Raw genomic sequence first — 22,733 nt, forward strand, 5'->3', positions numbered from 1 at the left:
CGCAACGCATTATTGCACAGGCGTCAACGACCGTGCTGGTGCGTTCTTGCCGCGACTCGCGTTTGATGTTTTTGTTTTGGTCGTATCAGAGCAGTGTCAACATGACAGGTGACAGATCCCTAGAGGGAGCCCGAGCGAGGAGCCGCGGCGGACGGGCCAGTCAGCCGCGGCTCCGGCCGGTCACAGGGTCGGACATACGGTCGAGGCTCACCGGTACAGGTAGGCGAGGTTGGTAATTCTTCCTTGTATTTCGTTGGCGTCCCTCCTGAAGCCGAAACCGTGCATCATCCGGCTCATCTGCTCGAAGATGGGACGCCGCTTCTTGGTTTGCTGCAGCTCATAGCGGAAGGACTGCCACAGTTCGATCAGCTGCAACGTCTCCACGTCTCCCCAGTTGGTGGTGCGAGTCCGCGACCGGTGCTTGAAGCAAATATCTCGAGAAGGCAATGCCATTGCTGCCATCTTGCTCCTGCTTCGTGCTTTCCGAACAAGGAGCTTCCGAAACAAAATGCAAAACGAACGTGTGAATAGATAAATGAATGTATACCAGAGTGGATCCTTTTAATTGGGCGGTTGTTTGCGCCACCTACCCACTAGTTCTACAGGTGTCAACGTCCGTGCCGACCGTGCTGGGCAAAGCCCCCGTTGCCCCCGTACGCCCCGTACCCTCCGTACCTGGAGCCGTTGCCGCACCAGCGGCAAAGCCTCCATTTTCATTTGATTTATTTCGGCTCAGGAGAGACTGGGGTACAGCAGATAAGCTGAAGAGACCGTTTCCGAAATTTTTGAACAACACTCCATTTTGCGCAGACTTTCGCGCAAAACAAATTTGTTTATCATAGAAACCACCAATAGAATGATAATCACTTGCCACCGTAGGCACATAAACGGCTCTGCCTAGGCATGCCTAGGCAGAGTGTATCCATCCAAAGTTGCACGGAGGCAGAGAGCACCCGAGCGGACGCGCCACGAAAAGGCGCCAGGCGTAGGAAGATTGCCAACTGACTTTTGGCTTTTCATCTACGTGTACGGCCGTACGCATAGACACACGCGCCTGTCGCACTCGCACCGTTAGCTCCGTGGTCGCGCCCGGGGCTGGCACTTTGCACTTTGCCCCGTATGTTTGCCGGTTGGGGCATTTGGGGCGTGTCAGGGTGCCACCAACGATGACGTAATTCAAGAGGCCGTGTCGGCCGTGTCTTCTAGAGAGCTTCGGCCACTGTGCGGCCCCCCATCGTTAATGGCGGCGACCTCCGCTTCCGGGCATTTTATTTACGTGGTTACGACGAGATTGCCACTGATATGCTTCACGATGCTCGTTGGTGAGTGCTCTGCGTCAGTCATGGGGAGCGCATGAGGGACATGCCCTACCTTTCCGCGCGCACAGGGCAACAGTACTTTGCAGTGAGAGGGTGGGCTTGGGGCTGGGCATTGGTATGTGTACGAAACGAAACGCTACGCAGACGCGGCACTTCTCAAGTTTCGCGTCTACTAACGCAGGTTAGTGGCGAATACAAAATTTTATTGCCTAAGTTGGAGTCCCACACAATTATATTCCACTACACCTGTAGTTATGAGACCAAACTTTTACCTAAGAAGAATAATTAAAAAAATAAAAGGAACTCCAAAATGTTGCATCGCATGGTCGCGCTCTGTAGCAGGCGAATGAAAGTTTGACTGACTTGCGCCCGCCTAGTTCTTTCTTAGCTGGCGGTGTTCAAGATGTCAACAAAAACACTTCTTTATTTCATCACGATAAAAAAAAAAAAAAAAATCATGGCAGCGTGCTAGATGTTACGTGGTAGAAATAAACATTGACATATTGCATGATGACTATGCAATTAATGCAAAAGTGCAAGCGAGCTGGACAAGAATGACGCTAATAATCCCTGGAGAAGGAGAAACAAGGAGGACAAAGGACAGACACAAATCGCCAAACACAGCTAGGCGACTGATGCTCGACTAAAACAAATTCAGGTCCCTGATTCAATACCAGGACCAGGGGTGCTATGTTGCGCTTTTTGCACTCCCAGGAGACTTGGAAGAGGGAAGTGACGTCAACGTCACAGCAAATGCAGATTGGATGTTGACAGAAGAAAACGAAATCAACACCCAATCTGCGTTTGCTGTGTCGTTGACGTCACTTCCCTCTCCCTAGTCTCCTGGGAGTGCAAAAAGCGCAACATAGCCCCCCAGGCAGTATTTCTCGGTCGCGCACCAGTCACCTAGCTGTGTTTGGAGATTTGTGTCTGTCCTTTGTCCCTCTTGTTACCCCTTCTCCAGGGATTATTATCATCGGTCGCATTGCAGTCGCTGACTGGCTCCCTTGTAGCCAGTATACATTCACTTGAACTGTGTCTATGATGCAGTGTGGAAAGTTATCGCGTTTCTTAATCTACAACGCTCGTTCACAATCTCTGAGGCTTGGAACCGGGTGCTCATGGCCACGAATGAGGGCGTTGACAAGCTGGTTGCCACCCATTCTAGGGCCCATGAGTATTCCGGCAAGGATGGTGCCTCGGACATCATGGCTGTAGGCAGCGACCCCCATGGAGACGATGCAGGTAACCTCCGAGGGCACACTTCTATTGGTGGGATTAATGGGACTGTTCCTGGTGGCATGCAGAGGCTGCTGGCATCTCTGGAGCAGGTCTGCCACAAGCACCACGGTGGGGACCTTGCCTTCCTTGCGACCTTGCTCCAAGACAAAGCCCTCCAAGCCTTAGTTCATGTGAGTGTGGTACTCACATTATGCATGTTATTGGTTTTTTTTCGTCTTGCAACAGTTTGTGCAACTGTCTAGAAAGATAATTGCAGTATTTCATATTTTTTTATTACTACACAATAATCATACTTTTTATCTGCACTGTTCGGAGACTGATATGGTGCTCTGATGGCTGTGACCTGGTGCAGGTCTTATCAACATGTTTGGCAATAAATAAAGAACACAAATAAAGGAGACAAGCAGCCTAAATAGTGCAATAGAGCAATGGTACTTGGAATAAAATGGCAATGCATCTGTATGTTTGCAGCAACTCAAAGCCAGCAGGCTCAATGTGGCAATGTGCAACAGTGAGCCTTCCTCAGCAGATGAATTAAAAAACCATGCATCTCGCCTTATCTCTGGGCTAAATCTCTTAAATTTATTCTCCTGCACTTCATACACCGTTGATGCCTTAAATAAGCAGGTTTCAGAAAAAAAAATGAGGGCCAACTTCTTATATTAGAAAAATATACAAAATCTGCAGATTTTCGATGCTTTTTTCACATGGAAAGAGTTGGTGTTCATTGTCAAATGTCATTAGTGTGTCTTGCACTGGCAACTCGCAAAAAGGGGAAGTTCATAGAAGGTTCACACCATACCCCCTGCGGTATGTCATGGCACGACAAGGAAATTGTGGCCAAACTAAACCAGGAGAAACAAACGGTGTTGTTGGAGTCATGTCCCACCAAGAACAAACTGAATTTGCATGGAACATCCAGCTTCCAGAGATCTCTAAAGTCCTAACCCTAACAATTCAGAAGCACCAAACCTTCTCCTTACCTTTTCACTTATACCTGGCATATCTGGCATTTGACATCTTTATAGACACCTGAAAATTGGAAGTCTTAGTCACGTGGTGTGCAGCAGGGGGGTGTGACTCCCTGTGGCGAGTCCGGGGGTAACCAGACAAAAGCTCACCCGTTTTTTCACAGACCGGGACAAAAGCTCACCTCTCTCTTTCAATTACTCGGACGAAAGCTCTCCGGGAAAAACACGAGCTGGTGTATGGCGCGGTTGGGATGAATAATGCGCTGTTTTCAGAAAACTGCTCATTCCTGAATTTGTTGACGAGATAAGCCATGATAAGCTCTGAGGCAACAATTTTTTTTTAGGAAAATCTAGGTCATCGCAAGTTGGGTCTGACGGCCCAAGCAAGTTCAAACTGAAAAGCCCCAATGCCCTGCCTTTTGTGATAAGCCATAATAGGCATTGAGGCAACGTTTTGGAACAAAAATCTAGGTCACCGCAACTAGGGTTTGACGACTTTTTTGTTTCGACTTAGTTGCCACGCCTGGAAGTATTGTGCTTATGCCTTTTTCTACCATGGAGGTAACTCTGTCCAACTAGGGGAAGAAAAAAAAGTTTTGCTTGATGGCTACCAGTATGCATAGGTCGGCATTTTAGAGCCCCTTCATTCCCCATCACATCACGAACAAAATCACGTCTCCTAATTCATTCGCATTCACGTCACAAGGTACTCTGACCTCCCAAATTCGTAGCCCTTCACATCGCGGCGTTGAACCGCGCCAAAACTTCATCCCCTTCACATCACGGCTTTCAAGCTCCGCCGAGAATTCATCCCCTTCACATCATGTCGTTCAACCGCGCCAAGAATTCATCCCCATCACATCACCGCCGCCTCCAAGTTCACTGAATCATTCACCATCACATCACCAATTCACGAAGTCATTCACCATCACCTTGAATTCATCAGAATTCACCATCGTGAATTCACCATCACATCATGAATTAGTCCGAATTCACCATCACTTCACGAAGTCATCTGAATTCACCATCACTTCACGAAGTTATTCACCATCACGGTCAACACGAATTCACCGGAATTCACCATCACATCATGAATTCCGCATGACTCATGAAGTCATTCAGGTTCATCCTGACTAAATTTGACTTCATGGCTGGTAGCCCTTCACGAGTTCGCAGTTCTCGTGGAATAGGACTGTGGCGCCATTTTGTGTCAGCCACTTAAAACCAGGACCTGACTCGACAAAAGGCCACCGCGCTGAGGCGCGCACGGCTACGCAGCGAGGCTGATGCCCAAACCGCTAAAGTCAAATGGGTCCCTGTCGTTTGCGGTGAAGGATGAAAACAACCAGCAAGCAAGCAAGCGCCTGCGTAACATGTTTTCCGCCTATTCTGAATTCATAACCGTACTCACTATCACGTCGAGAATTAAGTTTACGGTATTACTTCCCATCACGAACTTGTCAAGTTCAAGAGCCACTCATATCACAGATTTATCGTGTTCACCAGCCATTCACCATCACGTCACGAATTCATTGAGTCATTCACATCACAATGAATTCTTCACTTCACGAAGTCATTCACAATCACAACTCATCATGAGTTCATTCAATTTCACGAAGTCATTCACCATCACATCACGACTTCATTCAACACCACATCAGGAATTCATTCAAATTCACGAAGTCATTCACCATCACATCACGACTTCATTCACCATCACATCACGAATTCATCCAAGTTCACGAAGTCATTCACCATCACATCACGACTTCACGACTTCATTCACCATCACATCACGAATTCATTCAAATTCACGAAGTCATTCACCATCACATCACGAATTCATTCAAATTCACAAAGTCATTCACCATCACATCATGATTTTTTTCAATTTCAAGAATTCATTCAGGGCCATTCAGATTCACGCCGTCAATGTGAATGAAGGTGAATGAGCGAGTTCATGAATGAATTTGCCGATGTATGCCAGTATGTGCAGAAGATCTCAAAAATTTATTGGACCCGGTGGCAGTGTCGATACCAAAGAACTTTGGGGTTCAAAAGGAACTATTACTACAGACCTTGCTGTGAGTACTTGATAATTATTTTTATTGGGTGCGTTCTTTACAGCAGTTTGCACCTGCATGCATGGAGAAGTATTTTGGATCTCGTAATGTTTTTTTACGGTATCAATATCGAGAAACGTTGATTTGTCTTTTTATATCTTATTGCGTAGAATGGCAGCACGTTTTCGATTGTTTCTTTTCTACAACTATTGAATTAAATTTAAAGCTAATACACTTTTTTTGTCTCTCTTCTGCACTGGTCCCCAGCCAAGCACAATCATGCGAATGATGCAAGCACGACCGAAACAACGAAGCTGAGGAGTCAACTGAAAACTAAAGCCACCGGAACTTCCGAACCCCTGAGCCGACTTCTCGCCGAAGCTCTCACTGCAACATCGGAACAAGTGCGTGTGAATGTTGGAGACCTGGAAACTGTTTGTCGAGTCTTGCGTCGACAGCGAAGCAAGGTGCGCCCAACAGGGCCGTCAACAACTAGGGACCTGCATGTTCAGGACACCTGGGCAACAACCGGAAGAGCACAACCACAGCCGTTTCTACTTTGACAACGGGCAAGAGCGCCAAGGCCGCATGCTGGTTTTCTTCCACCCACGAGCAACTCGCAGCGTTAAGCAGTAGCTAGACCTGGTATATGGATGGCACATTCTCAGTGTGCTCGCAGATATTCAAGCAGCTCTACGTCCTGCGCTGCAAAGTAGGAGACAGTTCATTGGCCTGAATGCTCATACTTCTTTCGGGAAAGAGCTTGGCGACCTACGAGGAACTCTTTGAAGCGATTGTGGAGAGCTGTGAGGAAAGAGGGTACCATCTGGACCTTACTGTTATCATAAGCGACTATGAGATCGCCGCCATGAAAGCTGCAAAGGAGGTCTTCGGGGAACACGTTACTACCAGAGGTTGCTTCTTCCAGCTATGCCAAAGCAATCGCAGAAAGGTGAGCCATATTTAGCAGTTATACTTTTTTGATATTGTAAATAAATTCAACTTGTCACTTTGAGACAGCTGTGTGGAATGGTATTGAGCTTCTAAGGAAAGATGCCTAAATATTGAATTAAATGAGCATAAAGGTGGCTGGAACGTATGGTTCTTGATTGCTAATGATTGTGCCCTCGTGGCGTTCGAGGAGTGCATGCAAAGACAATAGGATTGCTTTCGTTACGAGTGAGCCATTCTTTATTGGGCATTGTTCCTAGTATTAACCAGGTTCTGGAGTTGGGTCTTTTGGACCAGTACAAGACTGACGGCCAGTTCAGAAAGCTGTGTGGGATGCTGGATGGTCTGGCATTCCTCCCACCATAGCTTGTGCCCGAAGGACTCGGCGACATCGGTGACCTGCTCGACTACTTTGATTCGACGTACGTCAACGGCCCCTTCCATATTAGTTCTGCTGCGACAAGCACCACAAGAGCTCCCCCAGCCGTAATCGTGCGTCGACGACGACCGGAGTTTCACCCAAAACTGGGGAATGTGCACGAGGCTACACTTCAAGACGAAGACCGGACTAACAATGCCTGCGAAGGATGGAACAATGGTTTCCAGAAGCTTTTTGGGCATGCTCACCCAAGCGTCTGGAGGCTCATTGAATGCCTGCAACAAGCCCAAGCACTCATTGCCCCAGCTTTGATCAAAGAGTAGAGAGGTGAGCCGCCGGTGAAGAGTGTTTGCAAGTCAACGGAGTGTCTCCAGAACCTCTTACATCTGCGAGCACTTCAAGCAGCACAGGGATCTTCCGAGGCTGCTAAAGGCAGTTGGGGATTGTATCTGTTTTTAAACCATAGATAAATAAACATGTTTTAATCCGTAACTAACCATGAGCAAAGTCACATTTCTGTTATCATTTTTTTGGGGGGTCTCACGGATGCATTGAAGCTGTTTGAGCTTGTGTCGAAAACCACATGAAACTTTCCCCGGTGAGCTTTTGTCCAGGTTCGTGAAGTCAGTGGTGAGCTTTTGTCCGGTTTCGTGAAAAAAGTGGTGAGCTTTTGTCCTAAATTCGAGTTCGGGGATGGTGCAGCATTCCCGAAGGGTGGTGACTGACAGCTGACAGTGTGGGGACAACTGACGTGAAATACGGCGACGATTTTCTTGTGCACGCAGATCCACATGAAGATTGTTGCCTTCAGCAACCAGGGGATAGCTCCGTCCAGTTGCGACGCCTCGTCGTGCGCAGTAAAGGTAGCGTTGCTCGCTCTGCCTGCCCCCTCAAGGTCCCTGAGGTGTGTCTGTACCTACCCAGGTGCTGCATGCCCTTCCCAAGTGCCCGATGTCAGAGGCCCGGGAGCTGGAGCTTTTGTTGGGCTCTGCACACCTCAACGTAAGGCGGACGGTGCCAAGTGGGTGGGCGGCCGCTGCAGCGTCCCTCCTCCTGCAGGCCCTTCTGGAGGCACATGATGCCGTGGCCCGAAAGGACTTTGTGCCTTCGCTTGGTGAGGCCCCCTGCGACGAGGATGAGGAGACGGTCCGCATTGTGCAGCTGGTCAAGGGAAACGAACCACTGGTGGGTGGGCCGTCTGCCCCGTGAGGCGTTTCGGCACGTGACTGCTTGACGTTGCCTTAGCACAGACGGTGAGCGCCTAGCTGACGAAGCGGGAAAGGCAGTGTCTCAGGGTCAGAGGTAGGGATCGACTGGTGCAAGGGATGGAGGGAAGCCTCGTGCGCCGTTTTCGCTCTTGTGCTTTAATCAGAAGGATTAAAGGACTGGAAGGACCTGGTACTTTTGATCTATAGATTAGACCTGCAAGATAGAATGCGCAAAGGCGGAAAGCGTGCCGAATAGTGCAAATTGGACCCTTTTCCAGTCCTATCGAGCAATGTGTCGGTTGCTGTGTTCAGGTTGTCACTTTCAGCGTGTGGCGCGTCACGGGACTCTAGCCCGAAACGTCCGCTGACCTAATGGGCAGAAAACAAAAATCGGGAGGCCGACGCGGCACGTGTGTCTGACAACTCCCGAGCTTGCACAACTAGGATAGGACGACTTCGGATAACTGGTGCAGTGGCCACGAGGCTGACGACATTTTTGGGTGGGGTCTTTTTGATGCCCTGGCACAAACTGCCCTTCTGGAATGTGGTGGGTTACCGGGCAACGCTACTGTGGACGACCAGGCGGGGTTCCTCCGAGTGAGTCCCCCAAGAGCACCAGGGGTTTCTGTGTGTAGGGGGCCACTGTCAAGTTCTGCGAGGGGGCCCAGGCAATCACGGTGGCCAGGATCCTGCACGGAGGAGCGGCCGACCGGAGCGGCAAGTGACGGGCCTTGTGCCCGACTGGAATGGGCCTCAGGCCCACCAGCATCTCAAGAATGTGCTTGTGCAGGCCTCATTCACGTGGGCGACCAAGTGCACGAGGTGAATGGAGTCAGCGTCAAGGGCAGGGCACCCCTGGACGTTGTCAACCTTCTGGTGAGCGGGTCCTCTGCAATATTTTATGGCTTTTTGAAAAACCACTTTACTTTGACGGGTTTTTAAATTTCGGTTTGCAGTGGGAGCGCTTCTCGGCACCGGCGGCACCGCGCCCCGTGGAGAAATAGTGCAACCTGCCTCTGCTGCTCTGTTCTCATGCAACGCAGCAGAGGCTGTTTGCACTATTTCTCCACAGGGTGCGGTGCCGTCGGTGCCGAGAAGCGCTCCGATTGCAAACCGAAACTTTAAAGCTTGTTGAAGTCGTGCGGTTTTTCAGAAAGCCGTAAAATACCGCACGTGCCTTCTATCGTTCTGCAATCTGTTGATTTAGTGTTTTTCGATGATGCTTAGTAAGGTTCTAATGGAAACTATGCCCTTAAACTCAATTTTAAAAAAAATTAATTATGCAAAAATAATTAACAACTTAATTATCCCGAACTTTAATAATTTTCCTGAATAGGCCCCTGGCCTAGGACCAAAACGACACAAGCTTTTTTTGGTGCGATGCATAGTTTTCACAATATGGAATTTGTCCACCTTTCGTGAAACACCCTGTACGCTGCCAATGTTGATCATAGCCATGCGCTGGGGTTGGCAAAGCACAAGCCACGCGTTGAGTTCCAGACATTGTTAGGGTATGGCTATTGTCATTGCAACGATTGGACACGGGCCACTACCCAAATGCTTCTTGAGCTATCGATTATCACAAGCCCAAATTGAGTGCTCATTCAATGCTTGGGTCCAATCTATGAGCCGCATTCAGATATCATCACTGGGGGATACTGCGATCCCTAATTATGTCAATTTTTGCGAAGGAGAGATTGAAAGAAAACTCTCGCTTTTATCCTTGAAATTGCACCGCAACAAAAGTTTCTTGGCCAGTGGCATTGCGTGCAAGTATCCTTGAGTCCCACTAGTGCCAGTGAGCTTGTGTAAAGTGAAAAACATTTCAATTGAGTATCGTTGCACTTCCCCTTTAAAGGCCGACCTACAGAATCGTCTTTTGCCGGGCAGAAAACCGGTTCCTAGTGTACTTCTTTCCGTTTCCTTGCATTCTTCTCACCCCCTCTCCCCACAGGAGCGAATCTCTGAGCTACCCTCCTCAGGAAGGAGGAGGTTCTCCTTCTTTCTCGAATAAAAAAAAGGAATTGTGGGAGAGTTTCCTCCCTTCTGGCTGCTCGGCGGCCTCTAAAGGCCGACGACCAGACTCGAGATTCTGCAAGGCAGAAGATCCTCCTCTCTATGGGGAGGAGAAAACAGGCAACGGTGGAAGGGTAGAAAGGGGGAGAGGAGGAAGTGGGAGAAAAGTGGAAAGCGCGAACTGGTCGTCGGTCTTTAAGCACAAATAAATTCTTAAAAACTCGTACTATCGCCAAAATTCATTAACGTTTTGTGCCTGACTTATCAGAGAAGAACAAAACCATCCCCTCTGATGCTACCGTTCCCCTTGTAAACCAGGTTTGTTCAATGAATGGAGAAGAGTCTGCACTTGCGTTTCCTCTTTTGTCTTGACTTCGCCCGCCCACCGTGACTATCAGTGATGCTGACCAAGTGCGGTATTCTGTTGTACCTGAACCGGACCTTGAAAAGTCAACAATCGCTGAGGGCGCTGAGACAGAACCCAACTGAAACCTCCACATACACCTTGACTCGTGTCACTGTGCATGTGACTCGGAAAGCTGTGTAGGGGATGAGAATGTATAACAAACTTCAGTTGTTTTTTTTTTTACATAAAAATTAGCGTGCGCAAGCAAAAATGGCTTTCTGTTCTTGAGTCAAGAAGTGACGGGGACCGACTCCCACAATTATTTGGCTGAAGTTAAAACATTGTTTGCACTGAGCATTACTTGTGTTACTAGAGCAACTTCCCAGTTGCCTATTTTTGTTGTTCGGCTCAAGCCAAAATAAAGTTTATGAAAGAATGCAGAAGCATTAACTGATACAGTGATGTCTCGTTTATGTGGACACCTCCGTTGCCCTAAAAGATTGTTCATAATGTGAGTTGTCCATAGGAAGGAGACAAAAATGCATGTATTTTCCCAGTTTGTCCCCGAAAATGGTATTCATATAGTGGGGTTTCAATATGAATGAGACATGACTGTATCTTGAAAACCGTAACCCCAGAAAGCTAGAATGAAACCGATTACATATTTGATATGGAGACCGTAACCAATATTTCTTCGGTCTGGGTCGCTGTTTTAAACATGAATGTTGATTCAAACACTGCATTAAAATTTTTGTTGGTTAATTTTTTTTTTTTTGTGGACGATCAAGTACTCATTTAAAATTTTTTACTGTTGAGTAATTATTCCAAGATAAATTTATCACATCATTTGAACAGCTTATGTCAGTGTCTTGCAATACAGGATCCTTGAAAGCCCCCCTTTTTTTTCTATTCTGATGAATTCTTGTTTTTCATAAAGGTTTTGGTTCCTCATCAAAAGTTGTCTGCTCAAGTGGTTGCGCCGCTAATCAGATGTTGTCTATGCAGCGTCGTGGGGACTCGAGTGCTGAATGGAGGAAATGTGTCATAGTTCGGGGGGCAAAGGCGCCATTGAGTAGTGCCGTCTCACCATAGAACCAGCAAATGAGAAAGCAGCAAGATCCAAATCGAATTTGACGGCACTGTTATCAATGTATTCTAGCTTGCTCCTGCACTTCGTTCGGCACTGGACAGCCCAATAAATATGACAGACTTTACGTGCCGGCTTTGGAAGGTGTCTGATTTAGGGATGGTACGACTGCTAGTGCAGTGTTGCGGGAAAGGGTACACCCAATCTTGGCTTCTTTTTCTGCATTTGCGTCCGAAGGAGCGCCCTTTGCTCGGTGCACTGGCTGCAGTGTCGTGCCTAAATTCGGCCTTTTTCTCCTTGAACCGGCGTTAGGGTTGGTGTGTTCGGCGTCTCGTTCTGCCCATGCATCGAATGTGGTCCCGAAGTGGCAACAAATGTTGTTGAAAAAGCCGGAGTGTTGTGTCATGAAATGTCGTAATCCTGGCGGATGGTTGTAAATGTTCCGTCAAAAAGCACGAGCAAACGTGACTGTCGCTGTCGTCGCGGCGTCCCAACTTCTGGCTGCCGAAGCTTCCGTGGACTGTCGAGCTGGAGTGCGACCTGCGACAGTACAGGCGTCTGCCACATCCACCACAGCTGCTGTGACACCGTCAGGATCGCGACAAGTGGCAGCGTGACACTTCTACGACGTCATCAGGCTGAAATTGAAGGTCAACGTTTTTTGGACGCGGTAAAAACACCAGTCTGAGACGCATTCCAGGCACCATAGTTCTGGCGTCTGGACCGCGCCTCCGACTGGTGAGTTTACCATATGTCCTCATTTGTGGTCCCTCAATTTCTGCCTTGTGACGTCATAGAAGCTTCACGCAATTGCCTGCCGCGACCCTCGGATTTGCTCATCTTTCTTGTTGGAACTTCCGCAGCATCTGACAGTGTGACACTCTTTTGGCGTAATTTGTCGCCACTTCGGGACCGCTTTCGATGCGTGGGCAGCATGGGGCGCTAAACACCTCCGTCAAAGACGCGTTCCCCGCCAACTCCACGTCGGGGTCGAATGCGTGGGGGGAGGGGGGGGAGGTTGCGAGGCAAAGTGCTAGAGCTCCTCCCCACATCGGGTGTGCCCAGCAAAGCCAGGAGGGCCCCGTCACGCTGAAGCTGGTGCCTGGCGAGGAGCCGCTGACTTGCGCGGAGCGGCGGCTACGACTGCGCGCCCTGTTTGACTACGCGCCCGAGCGGGATCCGCTGATCCCGTGCCCGGAGGCCGGCCTGCCCTTCTGCCGAGGGCAGGTGCTGCATGTGGTGAGCGTGGCGGACGCCGGATGGTGGCAGGCACGCTGGGACGGGGAGCGCTCGGCCCCCGCCCGGCTCATCCCGGCCCCAAGCCTGCAGGAAAGGTGCGTGGTGGCTGTGGCACTTGTCCCAAGTAGGATCTGAAATGAGCTAGAGGTCAGTCGCTGACAGGAACAGCAGGGTTCACCCTGACATACGGACCATCGCTGTCCCTCAAGCTGGAATGTCTCTTTTCACCACCAGCACCTAAAAGCTTTTGGTTTAATGCTTATTATTAGAAATTTCTAGTTACATATTGTATTTGTAAAACATTTGTGTTTATTAAGACATTTTTGTTGTGTTTTAAGCAAAGTCAAACGTGACGCATCCGTGTCTGCTGCAACTAACCCTGGGTAGAAGAGCCGACCGTATCAACAGAAATTGCGCGGTTGTTGGAGCACGTGAAACCAAACATTGCAATCGCACTCGCTGCGTTGACTGTCTCACCGATTTTTTTTGCACAGTCGCTCCATGTGAAATAGGCTTTAGAAGAAAATGGGAAAACACAAGTCGTTGGTAAAACTTGCGTGAATTGAATTTCTTATTTTGGTGGTCTTCGAAAGTTGTAGAAGTGTGAAAACTTTAGTGGTGTTTACGTCTGTTTTCGAGTGAAGACTGGGTTCTCGTCTTCGTGTTGTCTCCCGATTTTGACTCTCCTGTCTCTCTATCCCATCCATGGCATATGCACACTTGCACCTTCTTCTATCCCTCGGCCATTTGAGGATGCTGGCAATATGTTCCTTGCATCGCTTGTTGTGGAACAATTTCAGGGTTTGAGGAGCCTTTGGGAGGTTAATTTTCTACCACAGTTTTTTTTTACAGAAGAACCCCTCAGAGTCAGATGTGGCGAAAATCGGGGCTGTCGTTAAGGAAGCGTTATGCAGTCCGAGGTATTTGCATACCATTCTTTTTTGGGCGCAGGCGTTTTGCCTCCCTGCGAGTGGCTGGAGACGAGGCTGAGCTTCCTGGCTGCTACTACTCGCCACTTCAGCTCAAGGCCCGGAGGGCAAAGAAGGTCATGTACCATGTCGCCGACAACCAGGGCAAGTAGCGCACCCAGGCCCGCCGCTCGCATACTCGTTGCACGGTAGGGGCTGCATTACACTTGCAGAGGGGAAGCGACCCGGGACGACCTGCCAGTTTGGCCAGGGTGAGCGGAAGAGCTGTGGAAGCCTTGTTGACATGGACCACAGTTACCGTTGTTGTCATTACTTGGGGTCTCGGATCTTTGACAAAGTTTGTCGGGTAATTGTACTGAAACCAGTCAATCTAAGAAAGCGCACCGAACAACCGTGGGTAACTCGAGGATGCTTTGAGATAATGCGCTCAAAAAATGAGCTATACCGTAAATTTTTAAATACCAGGAGCGCCGAAGATGTAAAGAAATTTTAGACATATAGGAGTCGACTGGCTAAAGTTCTGAGGCGAGCGGTATTATACTATTCGCACTCCTTGTTTAATGCAGGAATAACATCGAGAGCAGACCTGACATGGAGAATAATCGCCCAACTCCTACATCAATCATCTGGAAATTACAGCATTGCAGATATGAATATTGGTCACACAATATGTATTTTTGTGGACAGGACGTAGCATACTCATTTAACTACTATTTCGCAAACGTCCTCCACAGCAGTCGCAACCCACTGTTAGCGAGCTACCTATATACTTGGATCCCCTCGAGAAAAAGTGGGTGCGTCGGTCCTGGTGCGTGCTTATTGGTCACATGCCATTGCACATGTTTGTTTGTGCTGCAAGGTAGTCCTTGCAAAAGTTTGTTTTCACAATTGAGCCATTCTTTTTTTAGCGTAGTAAAGCTTATTAGTTTCGGTAATATAAATAAGAAATGCCGCTAATATGCATGATAGTGATTCAGTGTGCCGCAAAATTCAAGGATCGGTTTGTAGTTGCCGCCCGCAACCAAAGGCCAGCTTACCAAAATGGCCAATTTGGCTCCTTGGCCGGCACTGTTGGTTCTACGTCTCGAAGATGGTTCCCCTCGGCTATACTTCAAACACCATGTTAGGGGAGACATCCTGTTGAGCCGGACAAGACAATTTAGGGTATGTTGTCATAAAGGTGAGAGAGATCTTAAATGTTTATATGTGCCGGCAGTACCAAGAAAAGAAAAAAAAAAACGAAAACATGGCGGAAGTTGTTAATTTCACTGCTGGCAGGCACAACAGGAGTTAGCACAAGCTTTGTATACGAATCAAGCAAAATTTGAAAAATGTCAAAGGAGGAGTGCTGGCAATGTTGACTGTAACAGGTCAGTGCGCAATGAGCCGGTAATTTAGGGGTTCTCAAACTTTTTTGTGTTGAGTAATGCTTATCTTTTTTAATTGATAGCTGAGGAACTTCCCCAGTCTCGCCAGTGATGCAGTAAAGCAGTGCAGAAGCCCATGGACCTCGTAAACAGTAATTCATTTTACTAGGGAGTGTTTGGCACATACTATGCATCACTGAGTGGCTCAGATCTGCTAAAATGATGCTTGAAGTGGAAGAACACCTTACTTAGTTGTAAGGTGTTCTTGAGGGTACTCTGGGGGAAACCGTGAGGGGACCCTGGGGAACTGCTGAATTCTAGGGAACCCATGGATTCCTAGGAATCCCTAGGTAGCTAGAAATTCCTGGGTTCTGGGGAACCCCTGGGTTCCTAGGAATCCCTGGGTTCCTAGGAATCCCTGGGTTGTGGGAAACACCTGGGTTGTGGGAAACCCCTCAGTTCCTAGGAACCCAGTTAGAAAACTGTTTGGGTGTCACAGGTAGGCAGAGGGGTACTCACAAGAAATTCTCTTTTTGCATTCCAGATTTTGACCGTGAACTGATTTCCACCTATGAGGAAGTGGCCAAGCTTTATCCGCGCCCCGGCCTGCACCGGCCTATAGTGCTGATCGGTGAGTGGCCTCGTTGCCTTGTGCGGCGGGGAGGACAGCACTCTCGAGGGAGTTCGACAGGGATTTCGCCCATGTTCTGCTGTAGGACCCCCGGGAGTCGGAAGGAATGAGCTGAAGCGAAGACTGGTTGCCAGCAACCCTGACAAGTTCCGGACGACCATTCCTTGTAGGTCCTTTTGATACGCATCAGTAATGAATGACTAAGCAGCAGCAGCAGGCTTGTTCTGACGAATGGTTTCCGCAAGTCCCTCCATGCATTTCTGGCCTCGAGTAGCGATAGGCTCATTGTTTGCCAATTGAAAAACACATTCGGCACACTGTCTAAGCATAATTTACAAATAGCCATATTTCTACCTATCTCAAATACTTTACGGAAGGTATTGTATTTGAGGAAATTTTGTTGGAGATACCTTTCATTGAGAGTATTTTATACTCATTCCTTAGTATAAGGGTCGTTCAAGGTTCACCGGGACTTTTATTCCTATAAAGGAAACAAAAAATGCGACAAGCACAAAATTTCGAAGTATTCATGCATGTATGTCCAGACACCGCAGCCATTGTTTAGCATTTGCTTGATTCCTTTGGTGCAGAAAGATCTGAACTGCGTGCATAACTGCAGTTAGAGGAGCATGTCTGTGCAGTTCATTTGTCACCGGCAGTCCTCCTTGGCCAAACTTATGCACCCTTGTCCGTTACATTGTTTTTTTCCCATATTGTCCTTGCAATAGCATTCTCAAAATTTCAGCTGCTTTTGCTTCTTGCTTCCAAAAATGTTGATTATGCACCACTGCTCCAGAGTTACACACACATCGTTCGCCACCGTAATATTTGGAACTGCTGCACATGCATAAATTATGTCAATCTGGATTCAAGAAATTAAAAAAGAACTACCGTAAAATCCCCAGAGACGACCCACCCCCGAAAGATAGCCCACCCCTATTTTTGGCTTGATTTGCTCTATTTGTTTAAACACCGAAAGACAGCTCACACCTAGTGATAGTAGTGCTAGGCCTCGGCATAAATGTGGCTAGTTAGCTATGACGGGATATAAGCGGGAACATTGCTGACTGGGAAGTAGTCATCTTTCCTTCGTTGCCCCTCGCCACCTTAACAAGCTTGGAAGGGAAACGACCTCAAAATATTAATATTTTAAAACTTTTCTTGATTTTACACCGAAAGTTAGCCCACTCCACATTTTCACCTGATTTGCTGTTGATGTTAGGTGGGCTATCTCTCGGGATTTTACAGTACATTGACATTTTCAAGTTTCATCATGCTACAGTTCCTCAGCACTTTCTTATGGACGAAAGTTCCGGTCAACCTTGAACGACCCTTGTACAGTGTAGACCGCATATAACGTATGTCGCAGGAGTCGCAAAAATCCGCACTATAAGTGGTACTGGGCTATAACCAAAACATCAATTTTTCAGGCCAAAATACATGCCATCAGACAACTTTGTAAAAGAATTTATTTTATGTTAGATGAAAAATAAAGCTTAGTTTGAAGAAAGTCTTTATTTCACCAGACTAGTACACTTCTGTCTCAAGTGTGTCACACATTTTGAAAGAAATGAGTGACTTTTGCCTGGCGCAGCCTTTTAACGGCGTCGCGGGTTGCGGACGGACGTTGCGAGCGTTCAGGATTGCTAACCCTAATCACTTCTCTCCGGCGATGAAAACGCGTGAAAATTTGCATCCTTTATGCGGTACGCGCCAGTAATACCTTCAACTTGAGCACAGGCATGAAATGCGCCAAATAAGAAATCCGGGCGATGTTTGAAAACACAAATGCTTAGAAAGCACCACTGTAGTCGAAGTAAACAAACACGACGACACGGGCGTGTGAATAATTAAGAATAACAAATGTGACTGTGCAAAATGTCGACTATAGTGCTAGATCGTGTACTATATTTCTCGATATTATTAGCGCCCTTCTTTAGACGGGCGTCGTAATGGTCACAGCCGGCTTGAGTTTGCGCTTGCCGCTCTTGAAGCTGTTCCAGCTGCTGAAGGAAACTCAACTTGCGGCACGCGGCTATAAAGTATTCCGAGCAAAAGTGAAAATGTTTCACGTGACACTAGTTCTCTCGGCACATATAGATGGCGGTGACTGTCCAGAGTGTTGTTTGCCGGTTCTCTGCTTGCTGCTTTAGCTCATAAATCGCGGCAACCCTTCCAGCCTCGGCAACCAGGCAACTGGCTGCTGCCGTCGCTCATAGATGGCGGAAACATTTCTTCGGAGGAAGAAGAGCGGGAACGGAACGAGTGGCGATGTGCGCAGCAGCGCGAATGGTTTTGCAACCGCCGCAAGGCCACTATTGCCTAAAGTTCCACTGTGTCAAACGCTTCAGATTCCCTTTCGAAAGAAGAGCCGATCGCTCGCTTGGAAAGCCACCGCCGAGAACAGAAGCTACAGCTCCGCTGCTCTTCCTTCTTCACCAGAGTGGAAAGGCTGAAAGTTTTTTCTTATCAAAGCGCATCTTTGTGCCCGTGGTCCTGCTTCCCGATGGTCGCTGTGCGAAGCCACCTCCTCGCCTCCCTCGTAGGATGGAGGGAGTTAGGGCGCACATGTGTTGCCCGTCTCAGCCGCTGGGGAGCAGGACTATTGGAATTTACTGTTGGAAACGGCGCGTAAAACGGATGAGGGCGAAGAAGAAACACACGGGACGAGCGCAGCGCACGTCACGTGTTCCTTCTTCGTCCTCGTCTGTTTTGCGTGTCGTTTCCTACGCTCTTATCAGTTTCGGTTTGGACTCACGATGGGTCGGTCGCGTGCCCTTTCTTCGGGAAAAGAAGACCGGGTGCGGAAGGAGTGGCGACGTACGCAGCGGCGCGAATGGGTTCACAACAGGCGCGTGCGTCGAGTGCTTCAGATTTCCTTGCGAAAGAAGAGCAGATCGCTCGCCTGTAAAGCCACCGCCGAGAGCAGAAGCTACAGCTCCGCTGCTCTTCCTTCTTTGTCAGAGTGGAAAAGCTGAAAGTGTTTTTAGGATGTTGTAAAATGCTGTTTTTGCCTTATATCTTTTTTAAAAAGAGTTGATTCAGTGGTTTTTGATGACGCTCAGCAAGTTTTTAATTGAAACCATAGGTCTATTTTCACTAATTAGAAGGTTCATTAACAAATTTTACCTAATTAGCTGACTGATCATTACGATTAGTCCCTTATACTACCGTATAACTCGCCCACACAAATCGCATAAGTGTAGCGAATTGGAACCAATATGTCTATTTTTACTAATTAAAACATTCATTAACAAATTTTACTTAATTAGCTGACTGATCGGTTACGATTAGCCTCCTATGTCCGCCTGGCTGTATAACTCACCTGTACAAACCGCATAAGTGTAGCTTTCGCTGCTTGTTTTTAAACAAATCTGTAATGCTTAAAATAGAACACCCTGTAGATATTAAAATGAAAAAAAGGAAGGAACAAAAACATTTACAGCAGGACGAGTCCCTTTTTTTTCCGTATTTATTTTGTGAAGCATGTAACGACTTGCCCAACTACTACGGTTGCTACATTTGAAGATCCTGCTTTATAAAGTGCAACTCCGGCATTTTAGATTCAATTCATGGCTGAAAGTGTTTGAGTAATAACCTCGGTGGTCAACGAGTCCCGTGTCGTGAGTGGGCTTGTGGCTGACGAGCAGGGTCTTCGATCTGATTGCCAGACACGAGCCGTCCTGCCAAGCCGTGGGAAGTGGACGGCAGGGACTACTACTTCGTGAGCCGTGCACTAATGGAGCAAGAAATTCGCCAGGGACGTTTTGTGGAGCACGGCAAGTACCGAGGAAACCTGTACGGCACGAGCCTGGACACGGTGCGGGCAGTTGTCAACAGTGGCTTTGTGTGCGTGCTCAGCCCTCATCCCCAGGTGACTGCACGCTGCCTCGGAAAGCTTGGCTTGCCTAGGGCGGCGAGCCCCATGCGGCGGGGTTGGGGGGGCGATGACTCTAACCCCACTTTTCCTTCGTTAAGGCACTGAAGATGCTGAGGACGGCTGAACTCAAGCCATTTGTGATCTTCATTAAGCCACCTAGTCTGGAGGTTTTGAAGGAGACCCGTAACAGAGCTTGTGCACGCTCGACCTTCGACGAGAACTGCTCCCGAGGATTTACGGTGGGTCTCTCGGGGTGCAGTTTGGGAGTCGGCAGTGCGGTGTTTTCCTCACCCGAGTGTGCTGGCATCGTTGTCACCATGACGTGTCTTTCAGGACGATGAGTTCCACGACATACTGTACCTGGGCCACAAGATGGACTTTCTGTACGGCCACATGTTTGATCGAACCATAGTGAATGAAGAACTGTCCCACGCCTTCCATGAACTGATGACCGTCCTGAAGGAAATAGAGGCGGAACCGCAATGGGTGCCTGCCAGTTGGGTGGTTGCCTCGCAGTGAGTCCTGCCCTGGAAAGCTGGGGCTGAACGCCGGTCTGCTCTGTGCCATTGCCTGGAGGTGTTTCTCCGAGAAGTGTCTAGTGATCCTTGCTCAGGCTGGGTGCAGATGGGTCACGAGGGAAGCGCGTAGCTAAGAAGATTTTATTCCCTTCTCGTCACGCATTTGAGGAAATAAAGCGGACAACTACTACTTGGGACCAACAAAGCTATGCACTTCTAGGAGTGAAAGGTAGTTTCTCATGGACTGAAGTGGCCCAATGATTACGCAAAGGTGCGTGTAAAGGTCCGTTCACACAGTGGCATTCGACAATGTTACGAGGAGTTAAGACCAAGAGTCAACGGCATATCTGTGCTTCGCGTGTTGTATGCAAGGCTACTTCTTGAATTGATTGCTATGCTTTGTACGAATCACAAATGGCACAGCGACTCGCAGCCATAACTCGACCTAAGTCCTTGCAATGTAGTCGAACAGACATAATCATACACTATTGTGTGAGCATACTCATACTGTACTGTGTGAATGGGCCTTTGAAGTAGAAGCTTCATGCGAGCATTATGGCTGGGTGATGTTCAGCTCTGATGTATTTTGTCCGCATCAAACGTTTAGTACAGTGGTTGTGGCAGTTGATCAAGTCAAAGAATTAATTTAATGAAGTGGAAGTCGAAAAATGTGAGAGTGGGTGAGTTGAAACTTGTGGGGGAGCTCATGCACAATTGGGGACATTTCTTTGTGCTCTCTTCTGTGATATTTCTCCCTTGGTGTTAAAGGGCAACTCCGCTTCATTTTTGTTGAAAAAAAATGATGCAGTCCTCTTCAGTATCACTTAGGAAGACCACACGTCAAATATTACGACCTAGTTCTATCTAAATGTTTCTTAAATGGTCTGGCAAACTTTGCAATGTGCCAAGTTGCCGAAATCGGCTGACTCTAGCGTGTGAATCGAGGTGCAACCAACTGTGTAGTCAAGGCTACGGTGTTGGTGTACCCACATTGAGCTAAATGTCATCACCATTGCCTCTTTTTGTTTGTTTTTCCTTCTTCGGGCAAGCGTAACAGGTGACGTCAGCAACATTTCCTCTCTGCGCTCAGTGGGGTCCATGTGATTGGCGTAATGCGCCTGCGCAGTGCGCTTCTTCGGAGCCGTCCCGCCGTTACCGCCGTGTCTCGCGTCGCAACCGCCGTCGTCGTCTCACCGTTTGTGATTATTGTCTCTCGGAGTTTCGTTCACACTACGTGCGCAGACTGATGCCGCAGTTGTGCAGACGTCCTCAAATGTCGTAGACACCAAAACGTGGTGAAGAGTGCGGTGCAGACGACACTTGCGCCTAGCATATGCCCGCCCCAATCCCGCCCCAATCCCGCCCATCGTTGCATAGGGGATCACAGGACATCTCGTACCCTGTGATAGTCATGTTTTCGGCAGCCCGAGGCCAATGTTGCCAGACAGAGCCGAAGTTTCGATTTCTCTTCATGTTTAAAGTAAGATTTGACAATATATATCCCATTTTTCACGAAGCAATTGATGTATAGTGCCCTTTATTGGTGCTTTTTAATGTGCAATCGCTCATTATCGTGAAATTTTTGGGATTGAGCGGAGTTGCCCTTTATGTTGATCCAGTACAACACGCATGTATGTTCTTTGTGCATGTGTATTATAGGTAGGATTTTGTGTTTTTGAAGTTTATTTTTTGTGAAATTTGGAGGTTGTTTTTTTTAGTTTATTTTTTGCTGCGAATTCGGGGTTTATCGGAGTTTATTTTTGTTAGATTTCCAATTCTTTGAACTGCGGAGTTTAATTTTACTCTATTATATTACAAAATAAAAATAAAAAAGTATCCGGACAAAAACACACTGGAAATTCATAAAAAGATATCACCAGTATCGGAATATATTTCTGCAGCTGCATTTGGCATTAGTGCTCGTGCGATTGGCAGTACTAGCTGTCCCATAACGAATCTTGAAAACAAGTTTTATTTCAACAAACGTCGGTACCCTGTGTCCCAAATAGCGGCCAGGCTCTTGAAATCAACCTCAAAAATCGTTTTCTTAACCTATCACGTTCCGATTTTGTACACTGTTGGCCACAGGTGGTGCATTTTCTTCTATAAAATTCGCAAAGAGCAAACTTGCCTGAGGGAAACGTAAAAAAAAGAAAAGGGCTTAACTCGTATGGAAACACAGCGAAGCCACCGGTGGTTTGAAGACCGGTGGCACTACGAAAACACACTTTCCGGAAGGAGTTCCTGGACTACACTTTCTGGTTTGTGCCGAAGATGCGGAGCAGAGGAACCTTTACAACACAGTATGTTTAACACCCCTCCCTTCCTTTTCTTTTTCCGATGCTCCTCCAGTTAATACTTTTTTTTTATTCCAGAGGGACTCCCACCTCCATTTGGGGGTGCTACTGTGATAATGATATTTTTATCATTTGTTAACAGTAATCCACCATTTATTTTATTTTGCACCCAAAAACTGTAAAGTTACACAAAATACGGAGGTGGTCAAGGCTTGGGGAATATTGAGAATGACACTCCTGTGAAACTTGGAGTGGCTGCCAATGTTCGGCTGTCCCTCTGAGGTCGCTAG

The 22,733-nt window shown here is 47.8% G+C and overlaps 2 protein-coding genes across 8 annotated transcripts in view; one reads left to right on the forward strand and one right to left on the reverse strand.

The window, feature by feature from the left end:
- The window catches only part of LOC8038472 (myb/SANT-like DNA-binding domain-containing protein 1), a 17,936-nt gene extending 17,339 nt beyond the window's left edge, over window positions 1-597 (reverse strand). The window contains exon 1 of one of the 2 annotated variants that reach the window (XM_029982941.4): window positions 212-597. In XM_029982941.4, the coding sequence (XP_029838801.3) occupies window positions 212-462 (251 nt within the window). In that variant the 5' untranslated portion in view covers window positions 463-597. The remainder of the gene's footprint in view (window positions 1-211) is intronic. The other variant, XM_029982887.4, reaches the window with a different exon arrangement.
- Window positions 138-21,899, forward strand: LOC8038462 (MAGUK p55 subfamily member 7). 6 transcript variants are annotated; one of them, XM_029982816.4, is made up of 15 exons: window positions 937-1,322; window positions 2,488-2,564; window positions 2,627-2,731; window positions 7,711-7,788; window positions 7,850-7,927; window positions 7,985-8,110; window positions 8,769-8,850; window positions 8,924-9,009; window positions 12,648-12,916; window positions 13,773-13,894; window positions 15,662-15,748; window positions 15,834-15,914; window positions 19,420-19,622; window positions 19,727-19,867; window positions 19,962-21,899. In XM_029982816.4, exons 2-15 carry the CDS (start codon window positions 2,550-2,552, stop codon window positions 20,145-20,147), a joined length of 1,659 nt encoding a protein of 552 aa, XP_029838676.1. In that variant the 5' UTR covers window positions 937-1,322; window positions 2,488-2,549; the 3' UTR covers window positions 20,148-21,899. The 6 variants fall into 6 exon arrangements, with proteins under 6 accessions (XP_029838553.1, XP_029838504.1, XP_029838631.1 ...); XM_029982693.4 differs by lacking the exon at window positions 937-1,322 and adding an exon at window positions 138-228 and having other exon boundaries at window positions 7,850-8,110; XM_029982644.4 differs by having other exon boundaries at window positions 935-1,322; window positions 7,850-8,110.
- Window positions 21,900-22,733: the final 834 nt, after the last annotated feature.

The sequence above is a fragment of the Ixodes scapularis genome, unplaced genomic scaffold (assembly GCF_016920785.2).
Source record: "Ixodes scapularis isolate PalLabHiFi unplaced genomic scaffold, ASM1692078v2 PGA_scaffold9__187_contigs__length_104089568, whole genome shotgun sequence".
NCBI lineage: Eukaryota > Metazoa > Arthropoda > Arachnida > Ixodida > Ixodidae > Ixodes > Ixodes scapularis.